We start from the raw sequence: 21,949 nt of genomic DNA on the forward strand, positions 1-21,949 counted from the left end.
GTAGGCCTACCTCTGCTTTTCACTGTAGTCCAGTGTCTCTCAGTCTACTGCTCAGGGTTTGTCTCCTGCAGGTTGCCAATCTCAGCCTTTGGTGACTGCAAATCCCTCTGTTCTGCTGCTCACTCCTGCCCATGAGCAGGATTTAGGTAGTGTCCCTCACTATATTATGGTGGCTGACTTCCACTTTTCTTAGAGCACTGGGCCTGGCAGCAGCCCCTCCTCAGTCTGAAGTCTGGATTATATCCTCTGTGAGGTCCTCTTCTAGGTGCTGTGCCCCCCTCTGAGCTTCCCCTGCTTATTAATGAGGTTGTTCTTCCACCTGCAAAGCTAAGGGGGGGTTAGGGACCCCCCTTAGCTTCAGGGCTTAGGGGCTAAGGGTTCAATGACAACAGGATCAGACAATTTAAAACTACCTCCATTGTACTAGAATATGTTGCACTAGAACCAGAACTACTGCATGTGATATGTTCAGTTACAAGTCAGAACACCTTTTTTGCTTACTTCTGTTATTTTTTCCCCTAGGCTCCCAGCTCTTATCCTCTTATCTCCATAAGTGTAACAAGACAAACTTATCTTTGGTATGAGTCCACTGAGTCTGATGTTGTGGCTTCTTTCTACTTCTGGAAAAGTGCAAGCAGGGAAAAAATTGGCTAGATTGTGCCAGCTGAGAACTGGTCTGGGTAGCAGGTCCTGTGGAATTCAAATAGATCTCAGTAGTGTCCCAATTACTTTTCACTGTCCTTGTGTGAAGGCACATCTGAATGTTCTGGCACGCATCCATATATCTATGAGTCACTTTATTTTCTTTTTGAATCATGAACTCCATAATACTCTTCTTCTAGCACAACAGTCATTGGAGATTTACTTCCTTTATAATAAATTGTTTAGGTAGAGGTAGGGCATAAACAATGATGCACTTAAAAACAGTCCCACAAAACACTCAAAGAATAGAACAATAAAAATGGGAGACAGGAGACTTTAGTGTGGAGATAAAACAGAGAGGAAAATAGAATCTCACTCCAGAGCATAGTTAAGATATGAAAATCCTGGTGAAAGAGCAGAGGGGGAAAGAAAGGGAAAAATAATGGAAGGAGAAATCTACAAGAGGAAAAAAAAGATAACAATAGCTAGTTGGAATGAAAGCAATTGCAAAATAGAAAGAGCCAAACAAATATAAGGAATAATCTTAGTAAGAAAGCCAGCCTAACTGCCTAGCACAACAGAACAGTATGTCCTTTCCCAAACAACTGGTTAAATAATAAAAAAATAGCAGTGGAAAATAAGAGCGGATGCATACAAAAATGGCAATGCAAATAACAGACATTGATTGAGTACTGCTTCCTTCTATGCATTACAACAGTCGAATGTCTTCAACGAGTGATCAGCCTGTTTGCATAGGTTACATCTGGAGCAAACCTGTCCTAGGCTAGGGACAGAAGTTACACATAAACCGGTTTAAGTGATCAGAAATTGGTTTAAACCTGTAACAGAATAGAAGTTCAGTGCACATAGACCAGTTTCAAAATGGCTGAAACAGGTTTAAGATTAACCTGATTGAATGTAATATCAGACTTAACTTATTTAAGTCAAACTAGTTTATGAAACTTCTGTCTCAGATCCCTTCCTAGTTCAAGTTAAAACAGAATATCTCAGCATCCCAACATTTTGCAGCTGGACTGTCTGCTCCAGAGAGCTGGGATGGCCCTGCTCCCTAGCTGAAGCAATGAAGGCTGGCTCACTGCCCCCCAGCAAACTCTGCCTGGGGTGGGCCCAGGGAGAAGGGTTAAACTTCCCTTCCTCCCAGTACAGACCTGCCCTGTTAAACTTACTGCTGGCTGCAACTGGAGACTGCAAATCCCAAAGGCACTTGGAAGCAGGAAGAAAACTTTATGCGCAACGCTGTAGAATCCTACTGTTGTAATTGTGGACTACAAATCCTAGAGACCTCAGGGGTATCAGGAAAAGGAAGTGAACACACAGCCTATGCTGGCTATATCCCAGACAGCCTTGATCTAGTGCCTGCTGGCTTGAGCCATTGCAGGCATGTGGCTGCATTTCCTGAATCAAAAGTGAATGTCTGTTCAGTTGCTTATTGGTTCAATCTTTGCAGTTTAGATTAACCTGCAAAGACTGAATCAATTCAGCCTTAGGCTTTTTGACTATCTGTACTTAGCCCTAGGGTTCAAACTTGTTCAGATATAGTATTTTGGCTTAGGGCCTTAGTACCCAGAGAGTGCAGCATCAAGCCTACAATAAAGCAGTAGATCAGTACAGCAAAAGCTCTGTTATCCAGCATCCCTTGGGAATGGGGGATGCTGGTTAATCAAATGTGCACTGTCTGGTGCACTCCCTGGCATCAGTGTGCCAGAGGACAGGGAGAGGGGCCCCACACAGGCTGCTTTGCTCTGGGTCATGGGCCAAAGAAGTAAAGGAGAAGAACTTGGCCTGCACAGCCACCTCACTTGGATGCTGGTTAGTGGAGCTTTCCGGCTGATAAAGTGCTGGATAACACAGTTTTTATTGTACTATCAGCCACAGCATAGCATTGGTTGGGATGATCTAGTTGGGGAGGGTCCTGCTTTGAGCAGGCAGGTGGACTAGATGACCTCCTGAGGTGCCTTCCAACTCTAGTTTTCTATGATTCTATGACATAATGAAATACACTGTATCATTTGCTATACAGCTCTGCTAGTGCATCATAGTTCTACTCTTCCAGTCCTGAGTTTCTTTTTAGGTGACTGCATCAGTTATGTTGAGGGCATTTAATAAAGTGAAAATATGTTCTTTGTAAAGTATCGTAAGTCAAAGACACTTATTTCACTTGCAGCAAAGTTACATTTAAATGTATTCTAGGTTTCTGGCCGTGAAGGTAGCAATAGTTTGACTCATAGGGGTTGCTGTGAATTTTAGAGTTGGCATGGTGTAGGAACAACGATATGGTCACTACACAGCATCATTCAATATCAGTCAAGCCTTATTTCAGTGACAAACTCATAGGGTAAGGGCCTGGTGAGGATCTAGGGGGTGCAGCTATGAGGTTGCACCTCCCCTCGCTTTGGCTGGGCTCTGCATACACAGTGAGCTCAGAGCTCACTGCCTGTTCAGCATGAATTGGAGCACTGCATGAGCTCACAGCTGAAGGGCATAAGCTCTGGCCTCTACCCCTTTACTTTATTCCTTGATCTGCAAGTCAGGGTCAGATATTCTGTATCTGCTGTGCACAAAACATCCAAATAAAGTTAATCAGAATGTTGGAATGCAGACTTGGGATCTAAATTGAATCATTATATATAAGGGATCGGGTCATTTCTTCTGAGAACACACTTGAAATAATTTAGAATTATTTATACTATTAAAATCTGATTCACTTCAGGTTTTTTTTTCTTGTAATGCTTGTTTATTTTCAGTGTTTATTCTAATGAATGAATTTACTGGCAGGGGTGGAAGTTGAAACAGGTTATTTCTAGCATATATTAGAAAATATTTAGAGAAATCTAATTCTTAACTCACAAATTGATTAATTTATTAGATTTATATTCCACCTTGTCCAAAGGACTCAGAGCAGCTTATAGTAACCAAACAACCCACAGGCAAAATTCCCCACATAACACCCCAAAACCAAAGGACTCCAACTTCCTCTGTCCCCCAACCATACCTCCCTGCCCAGATCGCCACAAAAACAAACCCTTCCACAAATCTCAGCTGTACCTCTCAACAGCCATTTGCATCTCATTCACACTCAGTTACAATAAAACCCACAATCCCCACCCACTGATTCCCATTACCCTACCTCAACCCCAGGGAAGATCCCCCTCACTTATCCCCAAAGAGCTTCCAAGCCCAAACCCAAAGTATTTGCCCATAACACAAGTAATATCACTGAACACAAACATACTATTCTATCTAGGTATACTAGAAATCAACCAAAACTGCTCCAATTTTGAAATTTTATCTCTGAATCCTTCCAAAAAACATTCATGGTCAATTAACTTGTCACTACTGAATAATCACAGAGACTTAGAAAAATGTCAAAGGATAAAGAGTAGTCCCTCTCAATGTTCACAATTTAATGAGACCCATGTGTTGAATCTAAATGTGCTTTTTTTCTCTCTCCATCTTTATGAGCTAACATTTCTGATTTAATAGCAGAAGTGGATCTGACCAGAACTAGGATCTAGTATGGATGTATACCTCCTCCTGTGCCTCCAAAATTTTGGAACGGCTTGGCTTTGAGCCTGTCTCTCCAGTTAATTTAATTAAAAGTGTCATATGTAGGCTGAGGTGAATATGGAGCTAAAATAAGAAGCAATTAAAAATCTATTGCTCCACCCTCGGTGTCACTCTTTTCATTCAATTTATATCCTCTTCTGTGCTCCAGTGGGCTTAATTGTCATGCAACACATACAATGCAAGCAGAAATATTTGAGTGAACGCTTGCCAATGGCTCAGAGCAAGAAAGAAGCATGTTTCAGATTACACTGTATTCTGTTGTTCTGATCTCCTTTCTAGGAGAGGCTGAGAAAGTCAGCCCCAGGGGATTTAGTGCTAGCAGCAGCAGCACATGATCTATCAATCGCATGATTCCTACCACTGAGGACTAATGGGAAGGATTGAGAAAAGGTAAATTTGCCTTAGAGTAGCAAGACAGATTTCTTCTGCTTCTGGTCTTTTGTCACCAGCCAGACACTCATGGCTTCTCCTAGGCTAGAAACCTACTGCTGCCCTAACCGGGATGCAGCCACAGAGCTGATTCTGACTTTCCAACCTGAGGTATTCTGTGGTGTTTGCATTGGCAGCGCCTCAGTTAGTCTACTCCTTAGTATCCTGCAGCTCCTCCCCAAACAGGGACAGAGCCCCCGGAAAATGCCCAAAGCTTCCTCTTCCTCTACCATCCTTCTCCTCATCTCTGCTTGTGACATCCTCGGTGGGCTAGGTAAGGACAAGCCTGCTGTTCCTTGACATGGGCTAATCTGGGCTCCCTTCCCTTTGACAAAGTGGGTTCAAAATTAGCCTGTTGTCAGTTTTTGGGTGGACGTGGGTTATATTTTGTATGATTAAGATTAAAGGGTGAAGGTTTGGGGTGAAATTTTGGGTTTAACAGCTTGAGTTTAAAATCAGCCATGGTTCAAACAGTCTATCCTTAAAGCTATCCACACAAGATGCAATAAAAGTTTTTTTTTCAAGGACAGCAGATACAAAACTTAATTGATCTTAAAGTGTAATTTTAAAAGATAATTATCTGACCTTTAATCCTTAGTAACAAAGTTGTTATTATTTTTTAAAATGTCAGCTATGCCTCTGAGCAAACCATACTAGCAGCAAACCAGAGATTGTGCTATAGACAGACTTTTAAAATCTATTAGAACTTGGCTCATGAAGGACACTATGCTGCATGCTCACAGGGCAATGGGCTGGAAGGATAAGGCAATATGCATGTATACCCATGAATCAGATCTACAGAAAAATACCTAATTCTAATCAAACAATCTCCCTGCCAAACAACGCATGAACGACCACTAATTATGCCGTGTTCAGAGCGAAACCTCTTCATTCAGGTTTTCCTGCAACAGTTGTTAACCCTCACATATCATCATTATTATTATTATTAGCTTTTGTGAACAGCCTAGATGTGTTATTCTTCCTGCCTTATATATATGCTCAGATGATATGGTAAGGCTAAATAAATAAAAAACAGTTTCCAGACCTTCTCTCAACCAATCATTTTTTAAAATCTGATGTCAGCAAGTTGTGCAAATAGTTTTCTTTCCATCTCCCTCCATTTTGTAACAAAAAAAAAAAAAAAAAGATCAGTAAGCCATAGAACCATTTGCCCTGTATCTTCCTTGTCTGAGACTCATTTTTATCTGTCTTGAGTGCCATTCTTGTGGACCATGTATGGTGCTATCACATTATTACAAATAAGTACAAACGTTCAGTGATGAAAATGATATTTTTAAAGCAGTATTAACTGGAAAAATATTGCCATCTTCCTGTTTTCATTCATTGACAACAAATGAAAGAAAATGCTCTTTAAATGAAAAAAAGATGTTAAGAGTTAACTAAGCCTTAAGTATATGAAAGTGTTTTTGCATACAATACGCTCTTGTAGGCTGTCAAAGTTGTTACTGAACAGAAGCGTTGTTAATAGAAAAAAATCGTATATCTCAACAATTTTCATATTTAGTTTCAACTTTAACTACAGTCACTAGTTTATGTCAAAGCTTAAATAACTGAACTGTTTTCCATTCGACTAGTTCATTGTTCTTGTTTCGTTAATGCATGAAACATAGGTTTTAATTTTAGAAATGGGACTGGGAGAATGCATGTTAACTCAAAACATGTAAAAAAAAAAAAAAAAGTCATAGCATTAGGTGTTTTCTTTTCCTCCATTAGGTATTATCTTCAGATCAACAATATGGTTAAGCTTCCCAGACTTCATAGCAAACATCTCTGTGATGAATGGAACTGATGTGTGGCCTACTGCTTTCTGCGTGGGGAGTGCGGTGGGTATAAACAGTTTTTTTCTTTTCTTTTCTGTTTTGCAAATTACATTAATTTGGTGAAGGGAGCTTGAAGGACAAACTACCCTTATTCTAAAGCAAAATTAATTTCCTTTCACATGTGTATAAGCACACTGGATTTCTGCCTCTCCCAAAAGTTACAAGTATTATCATGCCTAACTGTGCAGCAAAAACTTGAAGTGGGAGGAGAGCCAGCTGTTTCCGGAAAGGTGAGGACAAAATTATCAAACGGGTTGCTTACTTAGTGGCTAAATCCATATGCTTTCAGAGGAATAATTTTTATAATTTTAAACTCCATTAAACTTAGGTGTACATTATCTGAGTGCAGAATATGGCTCCTGGTTTGTCAGGCACCGAGGCAACCATGGATCTAAACTGAGTGATGTATTTTGTAATTGGGTATTGTACGCTAAAAATCTGACTGGAAATCATGGATGAAGAATGTAACCGCTATTTCTAAGCATCAAATATGGTTGACTTGGAAACCCCACCCCCCCAAAAACTGAAGCATTCGACACTGTAGGGATTTCAGATCCTTAGAAACTTCAAAGCGCCCTACACTGCAGTTAAGGGTGCGACTACAGCTGGTATAGATGTAAGCTAGTTTGAACCCCTTCACTCAGGATCCTAGTAGAGCATCATAGCTATCGCAGGAAGGAGTTCAGTACAAGTTAACTTCTGTAGTATTACTGAACTTATCGGGCAAGGTTTGCAGTCCATACTGAGCTCCATGTTGCATGGTTATACTGTAATCAACATGCAAGATGACTAGGTTAAAGCTATCCTGGGTATGTCAATACATGTTTCAGTCACACATTGACTGGTACACAAGTGACAACATTGTTTGTAATGGTTTATTACAGCCATATTCATCCATACTTTATTTGAATATGTATACATATGGATATAGGTTTATGTGGAAACTGTATATAGAAGCTGTGTTTAACAAGTATTAATTTAAGTTCACAGCTTCTACAGTAACATGGAGTCTGATAAATAGGATCAAAGATTTACAAAAGGGCATTAGGCATGTTGGTATTTAAGGAATTCAGGACTGAGCAATAGCAGTTTAGAATTACAATCTCATTATTGTTAAAGTATTTTGGCACATATAAGCAAAACTATCATTAGATTTCAAAATGCTCTGTGTGTGCAGGTTTGTGTGTAAAAATGATATAATATTGTGCATAGAGATGCAAGGGACCAATTCCAATTGCTGACAATGTCAATCTCAAAACAGTCCAAAGAGAGAATAATTATCAATACTACTTTTTCTGTATCTCTTCTCTATTTTCTATCATATACTTTAAGCTTTTCATAGTACTAGTGAAAAACACAAGGAATATTTATTGTTAATTGTTCAGTAGATACAAGCTTGTATCAGAGCCCAAGTTTCATTTTTTTTTAAAGCTAACCTACCAGGATCAAAATCTTGAGCAGCGAGGTGTTATTCTGAGTACTGGTTTCCATTTAATTTCACTTCAGTTATTATTATGAAAAGAACAGTTATTTTATATAACTGTTTTATTATTTATGTAGCTTGTTTACTTTTGGTATTGATCTTGAATGATGAAATGTGCCTCGTGCGTCATAACTGTTACTAGCAAGTTTCATTTTCTGTCTCTTGAGCAATGATGCAGTGTTTGGGTCCACTACAGTCCAAGGAAATATTTCTATTTATGAAAGCAATAAACAAACAAATAAATAATTCTTCTCTAGCATGTTCTCATTCAAATGTAAATTTTAAATCCATTTCCTTCCCCCACCTTTAAAAAAAAAAAAAAAGCCAATAGATATTTGGTTTTAACCAAATCAGCTGTCCTTCATCCTTCCCCTTTGGCAAATAACTTTCCTACTAGCAGGAGTGGCTCAGGGGATTCCCACTGTAATGGCTGCTGTGGTGACAGTTCTACTTTGTATCTTGTGGAGGTTATCCAAGGGATGTGTGGAAAGAACACATTCCTGGCAGGCATCTGCTACCTGATGATTTTTGAGGCCTCATAGACTCACTCCAGTTGGCCAGCTGGAGTTGGAGAAACCAATTCCTGTGTTAAACATATCCAAAAATTCTTTTTGTTAATATTATTGTTGAAATGTACATTTTAGAATAAAAACAGGGCATGTCTACACATGCATGTAGGCAGACCTAAATTTAATGCACATCAGTTTAATGAGCATTAAGATGATTTAGGCTCACGTCTACACGTGTACACATTAAAACACATTAACGCCATCTGTGCAGACTGATGTGGGACTAAAGTTAGTTCCAAGTCAGTCCATGCACAGCATCAATGTACCTTAACACATCTACATGTGCTATAGGTATTTGCGCCTAAATTTGATACCTGCTTTTGCCATTTTTAAGAAACATTAAGGGCACACACATGTAGAAGTGTGCCCTTAATGCACCTTAAATTGAGCTAAAGTGCCTTAAATCAGCACTTGTAGATGCACCCACAGAGATGTATTACTAAGCTGAAGTTACCCAGACAATGTTATGAGTAAGCTGCATTCCAGTGATGAGTGCCTTGAAACCACAGATTCATTCATGGGCCTAAGATCTACCTCCATAGAAAAAGGCAGCACTTCACAGACTGGTTTATCTTTTGGATGAGGGAATGTGAGGGCTTTATTCACTGATGTTTGACATAGAAACAACCATGCTGGCTGCTGTATGGTGAAGGAATGCTGCTGTGGACTGATGACAAAGGATACTCAGACGAGAATGGAGCTGACATGAAAAAGGGACTCAAAGGGCTAAGGGGAAAGTTAAATTGAACAGTAAAATTGTTTCAGGCTAATGAAAAAGTATTCTGCAAAAGAACCAGCTCCTGTGTGCAAGAATTTTGGAATCTGTAAACACAGACAGGAAAGGTCAGTTATCTAATGTACACTCGTGGGAAAAATGTGAGTTATCAGCTGTCAAATGTAGTGGAATTTAACTTGTTTTAAATTTATTCACAACACTTTTTGGTTTTACTGAAGGAATTTATCAGAAAGTTAAAATGTACACAATTTTCTATTATCCTGTTTTTTTTTCTCTTGGGAGCAGTTTCTTGAATATACATAGCAATTTCCTTTTATGGTAAGTCAATCTCCAAAATATGAAGACACAGTATATCCATAAGAATTAAGACACATAACTTATCCTCTCATATCCCAAGGACTAAATTGCAAATATTGCGATTTTGAACATTCTCAAGATAAATCTCTATGAATTTGTAGCTAAGTTTTAATTTTGGATACACATGAAAAACTCAGTGCGAAGAGTAGGTAGACTTAATATCTTTTACATGCAGGAGGGCAAACTCAGTCAGTCAGTCCTGAGGCTGCACTGACTTGCTTATCAAAATAAACCTGTTCATTTTGATGGGCTTAATCCTGTAATTATGAACAAAATTTGTTGCAATCTCTCTTCCACATGACAGACAGACTGGCATGCATGCATACACGGAACCTATCAAATATATTCAAATAATTTGCATCTAAATTAGAAGTAACTGATGGTTTGAATTTTTGTCATGATCACCTAGAAGTTTTGTCAGAAGCTGTGACTCCTGGAATACTTTTCTTCTGCAGATGTGGATCCAGCTCTTATACTGTGCTGGCTTCTGGTGGCTGTTTTGCTATGCTGTAGATTCCTATTTGGTGGTTAGAAGATCAGCAGGGCTCAGGTAAATAATTAATAAACTAGGCCTTTATTTCCAACATTACCTGCACATGCTTGTGTGCACATGTATATGCACATAAATGAAGCATGCACCAACATTTTTTGTGCACCAGGTAATCAGGTAGTGATTTGCATGCATGACGTGCTAGAGACTTAAATGGCCCTAAGTATGCTCAAATATAGCTTTATTTTTGTATACTGGGTTGAATACATCTAAACTTGGAAAGGCTGGGGGGGAAGTTCTGTCTCCAGGGAATCACTGGCAAAATTCCTTTCAATGATTCTGAGCCAGAATTTCTCCTCTAATCTTAATCTCCAACTTGAAATGAACCTCCTGACAATAATGGCTTTTTTCCTTAAAAAAAGAGAAAGCAAAAGGTGATGACATGTGCCTGGAATTCTTTCTTGAAGTTGTGTGAGGTTTTTCTATTTTATCTACATTGCAGACTGTTATGAATATCATGTTGATGTCTTAAAAATCAAATTGACTCAAATTAGAAAGAAAACCAAACTATATCCATCTGTAGTACCATTACTAGAATAGGTATGCACTTTGAAACTGGTCATGCTGTGATGCTACAGACCAAGTATAAAGATTGTCCAAGTTGGTTGCCACTTAGTTGGAGTCAAAGAACAAAAGACCTTAAATGTTCCTGTTCTAAATGTGATATTATATTATATGATTTATATAATATTATGCATAGACAATACAGGGTGAACAGATATCGGTGTTATGGCTCATTTGCCAGTTCTCCAAAATAAGGGAAATTCTTATATTTAAAGTACATTTAATCCAGCCTGAACATGACAAACTTAACTTTCACTTTATGTGAAGCTTTGACATTCAGGAACTATAAAACTGCCAAACAGTGACAAGCTATGCTACTCAATTTCTAGTGTATATTATGAAAATTCTTCACATATTTTAACCTAATTATTTCCATCAGAGGCTACTTAAATTCCCAGTGCCTGACAAGGCTATGCCTTGTAATAACATTCACATTATTTACTATGGGCTGTGATCCAAGTGCTACATATATATGTTACACAGTTCTAGCCTAAGGCATTATGAGCTAAATTTTGCTCCTAGCAAAGTCAATGGAAAAAAACTCATGGGGCACGATCACTGAAGTCAATAGAAAGACTCACCACTGACTTCAAAAGGGCTTTGGATTGAGCCCTCATTTACTTAGAGGAGATTAGAATCTGATCATAATAGTTAAAATTTATGATTTGTTAACCACAACTGGTCTGAAGTTTACTGATTAAAATGTTTGGGGCTCTTTGCCCCCTTTTTCTATGTTGCTTTTCCTGCCTAAAGCTTTTTCTCCCTGGGTGTGTCTACCTGTACAATTAATGTGACTGAATAAACCCTGGCTAATTTTGATCTGAAATAAACTAATCCCAATGTCACCATCTACACATTGTGTTTTAAGCACAGTAATTTACTGCGTTGCTGGATACCACTTGTATCTGACAGGACTACATGGCAGTGCAGTAAATTAGTCTATTGCACCCTAATTGTCACACACATGTAGATGGTGATGCTTTACTGCACAGCATATTGGTCTGCTGTGCAGTAAAGTGTCTTGTGTAGATGTGCCCACTGTGTCACAAAAAGGGAGGGACAAAGAGGGTATCTGGAGGGCAGGAGAGAGTTAACATCTATATCAACAGGAAGGGATAGTCCCTCTGTCTAAACCTGAACCAATGTTTTAATATAGCTAAACTCGTTATTTTTTCCTTCTTGTTTTTCCTTTCTTTAGTTACTGTATGGCTGGTGTTATATTGCACTATTTTAACTATATACATATAAAATTCTTTTTTGAGCTTGCCTGTATGAAACTCTAAAGTACTCCAAATGTGTGTGATGCAGTGTCATTAGCAGCTTCTTTCTATTTAATGTGCTTCCAGTACAATTGTGCTGTATCACATGATGGCCTGGGGCCTGGCAGTCCTGCTGTGTGTGGAGGGAATTGCAATGCTTTACTATCCTTCAGTTGCTAGGTAAGCAGGATTTTAACATAATCATCTCTGTGATTGCTTGAATGTATCTCTGTCAGCCTTGGCAGTCAGTGGCCAGATTTTGCTCTCAGTTACTGGCCTATAAATCCAAAATTACTCAATTGCATTCAGTTTAGTTACTTTGGTTACTAAGAATAGTTACTTTGAAACTGAGAGAAATTCAGCCTTGAATAAATGAAAAATGGAACATCTGTCCTTCAGCTCCCCTCCACCACCTTCTCTTCTTACTCTTTGCTCTGTTGTCTGGTATCACATTTAAACCCTACACCGCAAACAAGCTATCTCCTTCTTGTGTGACCTCACTGTTCTTTAAACTCCTTCTCAAAACTCAGTTTCTCACCAGTCACTTGTCCTAGTTCAGCCTCATTTATTCCTGCTGTGCACCAAAAGAAACAATTTGGGGATCACAAAGATGCTCTTAACTTGTTGTGCGTTGTTTGGTTGACTAATGAATGGCATAACTTTTTTGAACTTTGGTAAATATAAATTAAACAGTTTATTGACATGGTTCATGGTGTCATTATTATTCTACAGATAACTGCCTGAGAGTTTTCTAGGTCTTCAGGAAACAGGCCATGTGAAATAAATGCTTGCTTTTGCTGTAGCACCGTGACATGGCCACATTGATAAGACTCCCTCAAGGGAGGGATGTGATCATACCGGGAAAGGACTGTTACTCAGCTATCATACTTCTCCTCTCCCCCAGCCTTTTTTGGACTTATTTTTTAATTCCATTCAAGTGACTGAAATGGAATTCTGGATGATAAGGGAGAAATACAAAAAAGCTAGGCTTCATTTGAATAATCTAGTTTTGTAACTCACTTAAGCTGGCTAGGGTTAATGCATCAAACATTTTTGAAGCTCCTTATTTTGTTCCACATTTTTACCTATTAATGAAAGAGGTAGAAAGGCCAGACTATAGGATGTGAATAAGAATTAAGCTTTTCCTGGTCTCTTCTCAGTTGTGAAAATGGCCTCGAGCATGCGATTCCTCATTATATCACTACCTATGCTCCACTTCTGCTAGTTTTGGTTGCCAATCCAGTCCTATTTAGAAGGACAGTAACAGCAGGTAAGTTCCTAAATGCCCTCATAAATTAGTGTAAATGATTAATGTATATATATTGGCTGACTTTTGCATTACTTTACACACACACACACACACACACACCCCTACCCCCCCTGCTGTAAGGTTCACAAGAACTACTTATGTAGGGATACAGCTAGTTAGGAGAAAGCAATATACAGTGTCAGAATTTTTGTTAGAATAGTTTTATACCAAAAACAAAGCTCTAGCTACAATCAAAATTTGCCCCAGTTACAGGCTGGATATTGACATAATTGTGCTAGTACAAAATCCTGCTCCTGCTAGGCAAAGATGCATTATTCCTTGAAACTGAGGTAAGCTGCACTGGGGTGCATATCACACCTTATAGCATTTTAAAATATCTGTACTATGTTGTTTGAACTGGTACAATTCAAGTTGTCCACATACCTATAAACAAGGCCTAAATCTCTGAGATGTGATAATAACATACCACTTCCTTTTCCCTGAAGCCATCTTGTAGATGCCAAATATGATTAATATTTGGTTACTTCTGACTTTTACATTAGGAGCAAAGGACTGAAATTAGGCTTTGAGAAAACTTTTTCTGAGGCCTGATGGTCACACACAACTTATTTTTACAAACACTGCAGAGATAAGTGAGAAATCCAAACAATTCCAAACGTCATATTACACCTACTGAAATGGTAGGTGGATTATCTAATATAAGCCTACAACATTTGTGTTAACATTTACATATATTAAAATACATAGCAAACTCCTAAAACACTTGCTCTCATTTTGAAAACAATCTTCATCTTATCAGAACCATTACATCCCTCAATTGTCCCCACTTCCAAGGATGAGGTTAGGAAAACAGGTAAGCTGTATATAATTCTATTGTTATTATTCACATTGTAGTATCCCCTGGAGCTCAAATTTTGCCCCACAAGCCAGATCAGTGGTGCCTAATGCCTCTACAGGTCAAATCTGGTTGGGGAGCCTGATCTAGCTCTTTAAGGGCAAGGGAGAAGAAGGGTGAGGAGAGAAGCAGGGCATGGCCCAGTCCTGGTCTAGCTGTATGTGGAAGAGGGTGTGGTCTGCCTCCAATCCAGCTTGGTGGGTGAGGGGGGCATGGCCTGGTCAAGAATCAAGGAGAGAGTTGTCAGCAAACACACATTAGAAGATCACAGGGATCCTGTACAAGGAGAAGTGGTCTGGGGAGAGGCGGGTAACAGAAGACAAGGCAGGGGGCTCTACTGAACACTTAGTACATAAAGAATATTGGACTTTATAGGTCAAAACAATTTCTTTAACCTTCAACCATGACTCTGCTGGGAGTCTGCACAGATCACAAATGTAACTCACTGTCTACATGAAACACTACTTCAGTGGTGCCCAAACTTTTTTGGCAGGTGTGCCATAAATTAAGCCCCCTACCATCCTTGGGTGCCACTCCAGTCCCCTGCCCAATCTGGTGCTCTGCTTTCTACTTAATCTGCTTTTTGCACTCCCCACTCGGCCACGTCCTAAACATGGAGGTTGTTTGTGCCGGTTGTGGTACATGTTCTGTGGGTTGGCTACTCCTGCACTACTTGACAGGTTGGTAACTAAGTTCTGCACCAGCTGCTATTCTATTTCTGCATGTTTCAAAGGCATAGCTTTGTCTACAGTACACTGAAATAACTTGCATTAGAGATGGCAACAGGTGGATAGTTAGCAAATAAGGGGACACAAACTGTGGTATAGATCAGAATGTTTGTTACTTGGACAATGCTTCAAGATGATGCAGCACATTATCCATTACTAATAAGAAAGACCACTCTGATGTTGTCTTCATACCTTAGTGCTACAGGTGTATGGTCCCCACATGATTATCTTTAATAAATGAGGGCTTCTGCAGGCAGCATTTTGGGTTTCCCTGTTCCAAAATGAACAAGTGTTGATTACTAGAACAGCCATATACTTTTATTATATTTCCTATTTTAGATTACTCAAAAGAAAGAAACAAGAAAGGACAAAATTGAGGTGTCTGTGAGAGAACACACAGTGTTTGTGTCCTTATGACAGTCTGTCCTTACAACCTAGCTGTCTGTCTTTGCAGGCACCAGAATCCTTAGAGATTTAAAAGTGAAGTGCTCAGATAGTAAAAAATAACAATTGCATAATGACATACCTGATACAAACACAAAATCAAGTTTTTAAAACACTAAAACTGGTATGGTGACTTCAACTTCCTTTTTCCTCTCAAAATAGAAAAATAGAAGAGCCAATGAGAATGTCTCATGAGATCACCCACTTTTGTTTGCTAGTATGGATGTTGCCGTTTTCTTTAGTAACTAAATAGATGTAGAAGATTATTTCAAGAGGCTTTCTCCATCTTCTTAAATACTCTCATTCTATCAGGAACTAAGTTACAGCCCTTCCCGCTCATCACCAAACACACACATTCTGGATCCTATATCTGTAAACAAAAACCACATGTATTCACATATATAACTCTATGCTTTCCAGTTGCCTCTTTACTGAAAGGAAGACAAGGAATCTATACAGAAAATGAAAGACGCCTGGGGATGGAGATTCAGATCCGCTTTTTCAAAATTATGCTGGTGTTCATTATTTGGTAAGAGGCATGTTGTTTCAAGCCAAATATCTTCTAAATTCTAGAAGGCAGAATCCACTGAGGCAGAAAGGTATCTGTCATATTTGTGACATAAAATATTTACTCTATGTTGGAAAAAAAATTGAGCAACATGGAAATGGTAAATCCACAGAAAAATGCTAAAAGATGGGCAAGCACAGGTTATGGATGATGGTTTCTAGGGCAATGGCTAGAAACTACAGGGATTACAATGGTTACTTTCAATAAGCATAATTTTAATATGTTCTAGCTGTGAGTTTCTAACCACTTTATCTCTTTATAATGTCATCTGCCCATCAGGCCATGTCTACATAGTAAATTTATCTTTCTTAGCCTTGGTGCTCTATTCAGCTGGCCTTTTGAATCAGAAGCAGTGGAGCTATAACTATAAGATGCTTCAAACTGGTTAATTACTGCTTCTGAATGAGTGCCAGTTAGTCTATTCCAGGGGTTTTCAACTTTTCTTAACACATGTACCCCTTCTGGTGGTGGCAGCCAGGGTAGGGGGAGAGGTTTGCACACGGCGGCCAGTGCTGCTGGTACCACCCACTACTCCGTGGCACTGCCACCTACTACCCCATGCCACTGTTGTCTCCGTGCCCTGCTTTCCTGTGGCTGGTTGTACATGCAGTGGCGCGGGCTGCTGATGGGCCTTGTGCCTGGTCAATCTTGCACAGCCCATCAGCAGTCTGCAGAGCTGCACATGCAGCTGGCAACAGGAAAGTAGGGTGCAGCAGCTGCCGTGTGCAACATGGGCCTGTTGGGCTGGATGGTGCCTGTGTGGCCTGCAGAGGGGTGCTCCTGCCCTCCCCCTTCTTCCCCCTCACTGGCCCTGCTCCCTCCTGGGAGCAGGCACAGAAACACACTCCCCATCCCCCTCCAGCCATAGAGATGTTCTGCTCTGCTCTGCGCTGCTGCTGCTTGCTTCAAGAGCGGCAATGCTCCTCTCCCTCCCCCTGGTAAGAGGCAAAACGTGGGAACACGGAAGGAGAGATGCTGCTGCCACACCCTGGGGTGTGCTCCATCTCCAACTGCCCTCATGCCACCTGATCTGTCTAAGTATCTCTAGGGGTGCACATATCCCCAGTTGACAATCCCTGGTCTATACTAATTGGACTGCCTGCAGTTCTTTACAAACATACTGAACAGGTTAGGTGACATCCCACATGGAGTACTGTAGCAGGCTGGAAGGCACTGCTACTGGATATAGTGTGTTACCTTAATAGACATGGACTCATTCTTCCTTCAGTCATAGATTTGCCCAGTATCTTTTACCTAATCTTATGTAATATCCTGTATTAAAGCAGTGCCTCATCCAGGACAAAGTATTCTGTTGAAAACTAAAGGTATGTCTGCACAGCCCAAGGTGAAGCTGTATGAACACCTCAACACCTAATTGACAACATGCTAGATCTTGACCCAGAAGCAGTGTACCCATTCACATCCCATGGTATAGCACTGAAGCTGGAAGCCCAGTTACAGTGCTGAATTAACACCATTATATTGCTTCTGGTTTTAGCACTAGCACAGAGGGTGTCTCTGCATGATGCCCCTTCCCTGATAAAGACAGAGCTTAGAGGTATTGAATACACAGGTAGACAGTTGAACATCAATAGAACCTCCATGTGGAGGAAGAAACGATTGCTTATTATTTGCATTACATTCATGCCTGGAGATACTGGATAGGACTGGGCCCTGATTGTGCAACCCACCGTACAGATTCCTAGCAAAAGACAGTCTCTGCCCTGAAGAACCTATCTAAACACTACAATAATGGCAGAATATGTTCCATACTGTTGCTCAGGGCTATCCTCTAGCCCCAAACCACCAATAACATCTTAGCCTACCCATAAAAGCTTTGCTGAGCAGCAAGACCAGAGCCTGAGTCTGCTGCTAGCCCACCCTTCTCTACATTGTGTTCAGAACTTCCACAGAAGCTGCAGGGTTCAAATACAGGAAACTGGCTAGCAATAATCCTGTAAGTCCCTGCTCCTGACTTGCAGCCTTTCTGCACTCTTCTTCCTGTCTCTGTTACCTGTAACTAGAGCCAAACACAGGAAAGACAAGCAGTGAGCACACCAATACCTAGAAGGCCTCTGTTTCTTGTTCCCTTTTTTGCAAACCACTGGGAAGGTAACATAGGGAGCGATAAGTCATATGTTTCAAGTTAGCTGAGGGCAACCTTCAAAGCTACCCCTAAATAGCGATGTAGGTATATTGACATTGTCACAAAATGAGGAAGTGGGTTGTGGAAGGTCCTACTTGGGATCATTTTATTAAAGCAGGCAGTTGGGGGAATACTAAAAGAGAGGAAATATACTGGAGGACAGAGAGGAGGATGAAACGATGAGGATTTTTCAGTGGGAAAATGTAATTACAAGAAGAAAATAGCCAATCTGTTCCAAAAAAGTATGATACAAGAAGCCAGTTGGGTATGAATATACAAGAAAAATTCAAAGAAAATATGAACTGGAAGACAGTTCACTAGGACCAAAATGTGGGCTTTCTGAGCATAAAATCTTACCAATGCTGGAGAAGTGTTCATTCCTTTACCTTGATGATGCTTGGTTGTGCATCATCCTATTATACCCAGATATTGCTTTTATTCTTTGTTGGTGCATTCAGGCATTTTCAGTCAGCTGCAATCCTGTTTCAGTGTCACTTTGAAAGTCCATTTTAATATTGCTGCTTTGTTTTTTGGTAGGGGTAGAGGGGTGATGCTCAGCAATGTTATATTCATTTAGTTTCTTTATCTTTGGACACTGCAGCTGTATTTAGGTGATAGGATTTAATTTTGATCACCTACGTTGGTTCTTTTGACTCAGTGTGGTTTAAAGAATGGTCTTTGTCTTTTAATCATATTCTCTCAGACCTGCTACAAGATTTAGCATTAAAAACCCCAACCTTATCTGTCTCCCTGCCAACTATCACCACAATTATGCTTTTAAAAGGAAACAGTCATGAATTTTAGAAAAAGCCTGTCTTGTCCTGTTTATCCTTGAACAGCTGGTCATCAAATATCATCAATGAGATCCTTTTGTTCTACCTTGAAATGCAGCCAGATATCAATAGAAGTCACCTGAAAAATGTGAGAAATGCTGCACTGATCACATGGATTATAATGGTAGGTCAACTATGATTTATATTAGTTTTTATAGGATAGGAAGGCTCACTAATATAATGTTTTATGGCTTTGGAAATATAATCCCCCTCCAACCATAAAAATGGAGAGAAACAGAGAGCAAGAGAGTACATTTTCAAAATCAGAGGAACTGGTTTTTATATGAAACTTTGTGTACCAAAAAACAATGTTTGCCCCATCTCACACTGTTTCGCCAGGGAAATCAAGGTGATTCATAGAATTTTATGGTCAGAGTGCACCCTGCTGATTTATAAGAATGCAGTCTGACCTCTGGTATACTACAGGCTACAGAGTTTCAACCAGTGACTAGTGAATGCAGTCTAAAAACTTAGATGCTTATCTCCCTCTATATTTACAAGTAAAGTTATACTTTGCTCTGTAAGCCTACTTAGACTTTCTACTCTGTAAGTCTGCTGAGTAGAAAATAGCTGTTATGTGTATACAGACAAAAAATACTCAAATGCAAATATATGGTAGTATTGCAGCAATGATCATAAAGATAGTAAGAACAATACTGCTGCGTTTTGCATCATTGTTGTACTATGATTCCTCCTTTCCCTGCTTCGAAATATAATGTTCTTCACAAAAGAATTTCCCAGTTATAATGGTGCACATTCCTTTTTCAGGATAGTTTATTTTGGAAGACCTTAAATATTTGCAAAACCTCTCAGGGAAATCTAATTCTTTGTTTTTCTTTTTGAACTAATGAAATAATTTTCATTGGGGGAGGAGGGCTATTTGGGAGAGTGCTTTAATTAAGTAGTATCAATTATTAGCCTGTGAAATCACTTAAACTCTATTTGTAGCAGTTTTCTCTTAACTCAAGCCATGAATAACTTCTTTGCTTGCCACATGTTCCTAAGGCTGGAAGGGGCCAACATTTATTCTGGAGTGTATTACAGGCCATTAAATTTCACCCAGTCACTCCTATGTTGAGCCCAATAAATTTACCTTGACTAAAACATAGCTTGCGTTTAGTAAAAGTTTACCTTTTGGAAAGGCATCCAGTCTTGACTGAGATATTGAGAGGTGGAGAATTCACCAGTTCCCCTCATAGTCTAACCCAGGGGACAAGGATAGTCCTATCCTTTGGAGTCTTGAACACAGCTCATAGCTGTGCCTTTGGTGGTGTTCAGTAGTTAGGAGCTCTCCCTGCAGTGTGCCGCAGTCAGCTGCTGTGAGCTCCAGCAGAGGGGGAACCCTACACCGGGCTTCTTTACAAGCACAGCTTCTATGTCTACCAAATAGTGAAGTGTCATTATTAATTGTTTTCATCCCTGTGGCAGACTGAGTAAACTGGTCAGCAGTGTTATGGAGGAATAAACTCATGCTGTGAAGGTGACTTCCTTTTCATCCAACAACCAAATCTAATCATACGATAGGACTCTCTGTTCTCGCTGACCTGGCATGTAAGAGGTCAAGTCTAGGAACTGAGCTGTTGGTTGGGTGGCTGTGAGAAAGCAGTTGTTCACTGTGCGATGAGTGTTCCTTAATGCACACAAATTATTTTACTGGACTTAAAATTCCTGTGTTGACATAATCCCTACAGCAATTTTCTTCTTTCTTTCTTCCAGGGGATACTAAATCCAATGCAAAGCTTTCTCTTCACCTTAGCTTTCTACGGCTGGACTGGATGGAAACTAGACCTGAAGTGGCAGAAAAGAGAAATTCCTTGGGAATCACTGTCCACATCAACTGTTGGTGAAAATGCCTACCCCTCACCTATCGGATCCTCTGTTAATTTTCAAAACAGCCTCCGTGACTCAAAGAAGACAACAATAGCCAGCAGCCAGCAGATTGATGAGGCCTTAAGCATGTTGTCTGAAGGTAACCTTAGCAGTGATGACAGGTTAATCAGGAACTCTCCTGTCTACCAAGGCTGGTAGTGCGTGTATATACACAGAATTGAATTTTACCTCCCCCACTGCCCAAACCTTTGATTAATGACTGCACAGAAAACCGCACTGATTGGGCTTGGGCTTGGCCCAGGCCACTTCCTCGACATTTATTTTCTAGAGGTATAAATTACAGTGAATGTCTTTGATCCCTGTGTAGCAGGTCTGAGGGGAGGTGACACTGTGTGATAAATTCCTGATCATTTTCATATGCTAGCAGGAGTGTTTCTCTGGGGCTCAGTGCTTATTTAGTAACTTCAGTTATTTCTTTTCCTACATTTTGTTTTAACCTCTCTTGTAAACTCTCTATACAGCAGAAGATTCCTTTGTTTAATAAACAGATTGCCTTTTGTGTTGGGTTTTTCTAAATGTGGTCTGTTGCCTGGTTTGCTGAAGAGTACAACTGTCTACCCAGAATTCTGTCTCTAGCATTTCAGGAACACAAGATTGCATCCTTAAAGCAAATATTGGTGTGACACAAACACAGAATTGCATTGTTTGCATATAGCACCTTGCAGGGGCAGTTCCAGAAAGGGTGCAGTGCCATGCCCTCACTCCCCTTTCTGACCATGCAGCAAAAACAGCAGCTAGGGACTTTAAGTCCCCAAAGAAGGTAAACTTTCCCCTCTTCCTTCCCCTTCATGCTCAGAGGCATGTCCCGTCCTCTCCTCTTCCCAACCCTCCCCTCTCATTTTCTCATCCCCTGCCTGCCACTTGTGCTGTTCCTGCTGTCCCAGGGTCAAGGGAAGCTTCTGCCCTACTCCACCTGGGCTATGCAGGGGCTGGGCTCAGCTTGGGACAGTGGCAGTGGCAGTAAACAGGCAAGTTCCCCCTCCCTGCCAGGTCCTTCTGGATGTTCCTTGCCAGCCTATGGAAAGGCATGGGGAGAGACAACCCATCCACCCACTGCCACTTCCACTTCCACTGTCCTAGGCTGAGTCTGGACCCCATGCAGCCTGGCTGGAGTAGGACAGGAGTTCCCCTCACCCCTGGGACAATAGGAACAGAGG

The 21,949-nt window shown here is 40.3% G+C and overlaps 1 protein-coding gene across 1 annotated transcript in view; it reads left to right on the plus strand.

Annotated features, from left to right (window-relative positions):
- Positions 1-4,626: 4,626 nt before the first annotated feature.
- GPR143 (G protein-coupled receptor 143) overlaps positions 4,627-21,949 on the plus strand; it is a 28,956-nt gene continuing 11,633 nt past the window's right edge. Inside the window, exons 1-8 of the mRNA XM_019529348.1 lie at positions 4,627-4,933; positions 6,394-6,503; positions 10,101-10,195; positions 12,106-12,198; positions 13,179-13,288; positions 15,776-15,884; positions 18,909-19,026; positions 20,619-20,871. Of these exons, the coding sequence (XP_019384893.1) occupies positions 4,690-4,933; positions 6,394-6,503; positions 10,101-10,195; positions 12,106-12,198; positions 13,179-13,288; positions 15,776-15,884; positions 18,909-19,026; positions 20,619-20,871 (1,132 nt within the window). The 5' untranslated portion in view covers positions 4,627-4,689. The remainder of the gene's footprint in view (positions 4,934-6,393; positions 6,504-10,100; positions 10,196-12,105; positions 12,199-13,178; positions 13,289-15,775; positions 15,885-18,908; positions 19,027-20,618; positions 20,872-21,949) is intronic.

Source organism: Crocodylus porosus, unplaced genomic scaffold (genome assembly GCF_001723895.1).
Source record: "Crocodylus porosus isolate Cpor-Errol unplaced genomic scaffold, CroPor_comp1, whole genome shotgun sequence".
In the NCBI taxonomy this organism is placed as follows: domain Eukaryota; kingdom Metazoa; phylum Chordata; order Crocodylia; family Crocodylidae; genus Crocodylus; species Crocodylus porosus.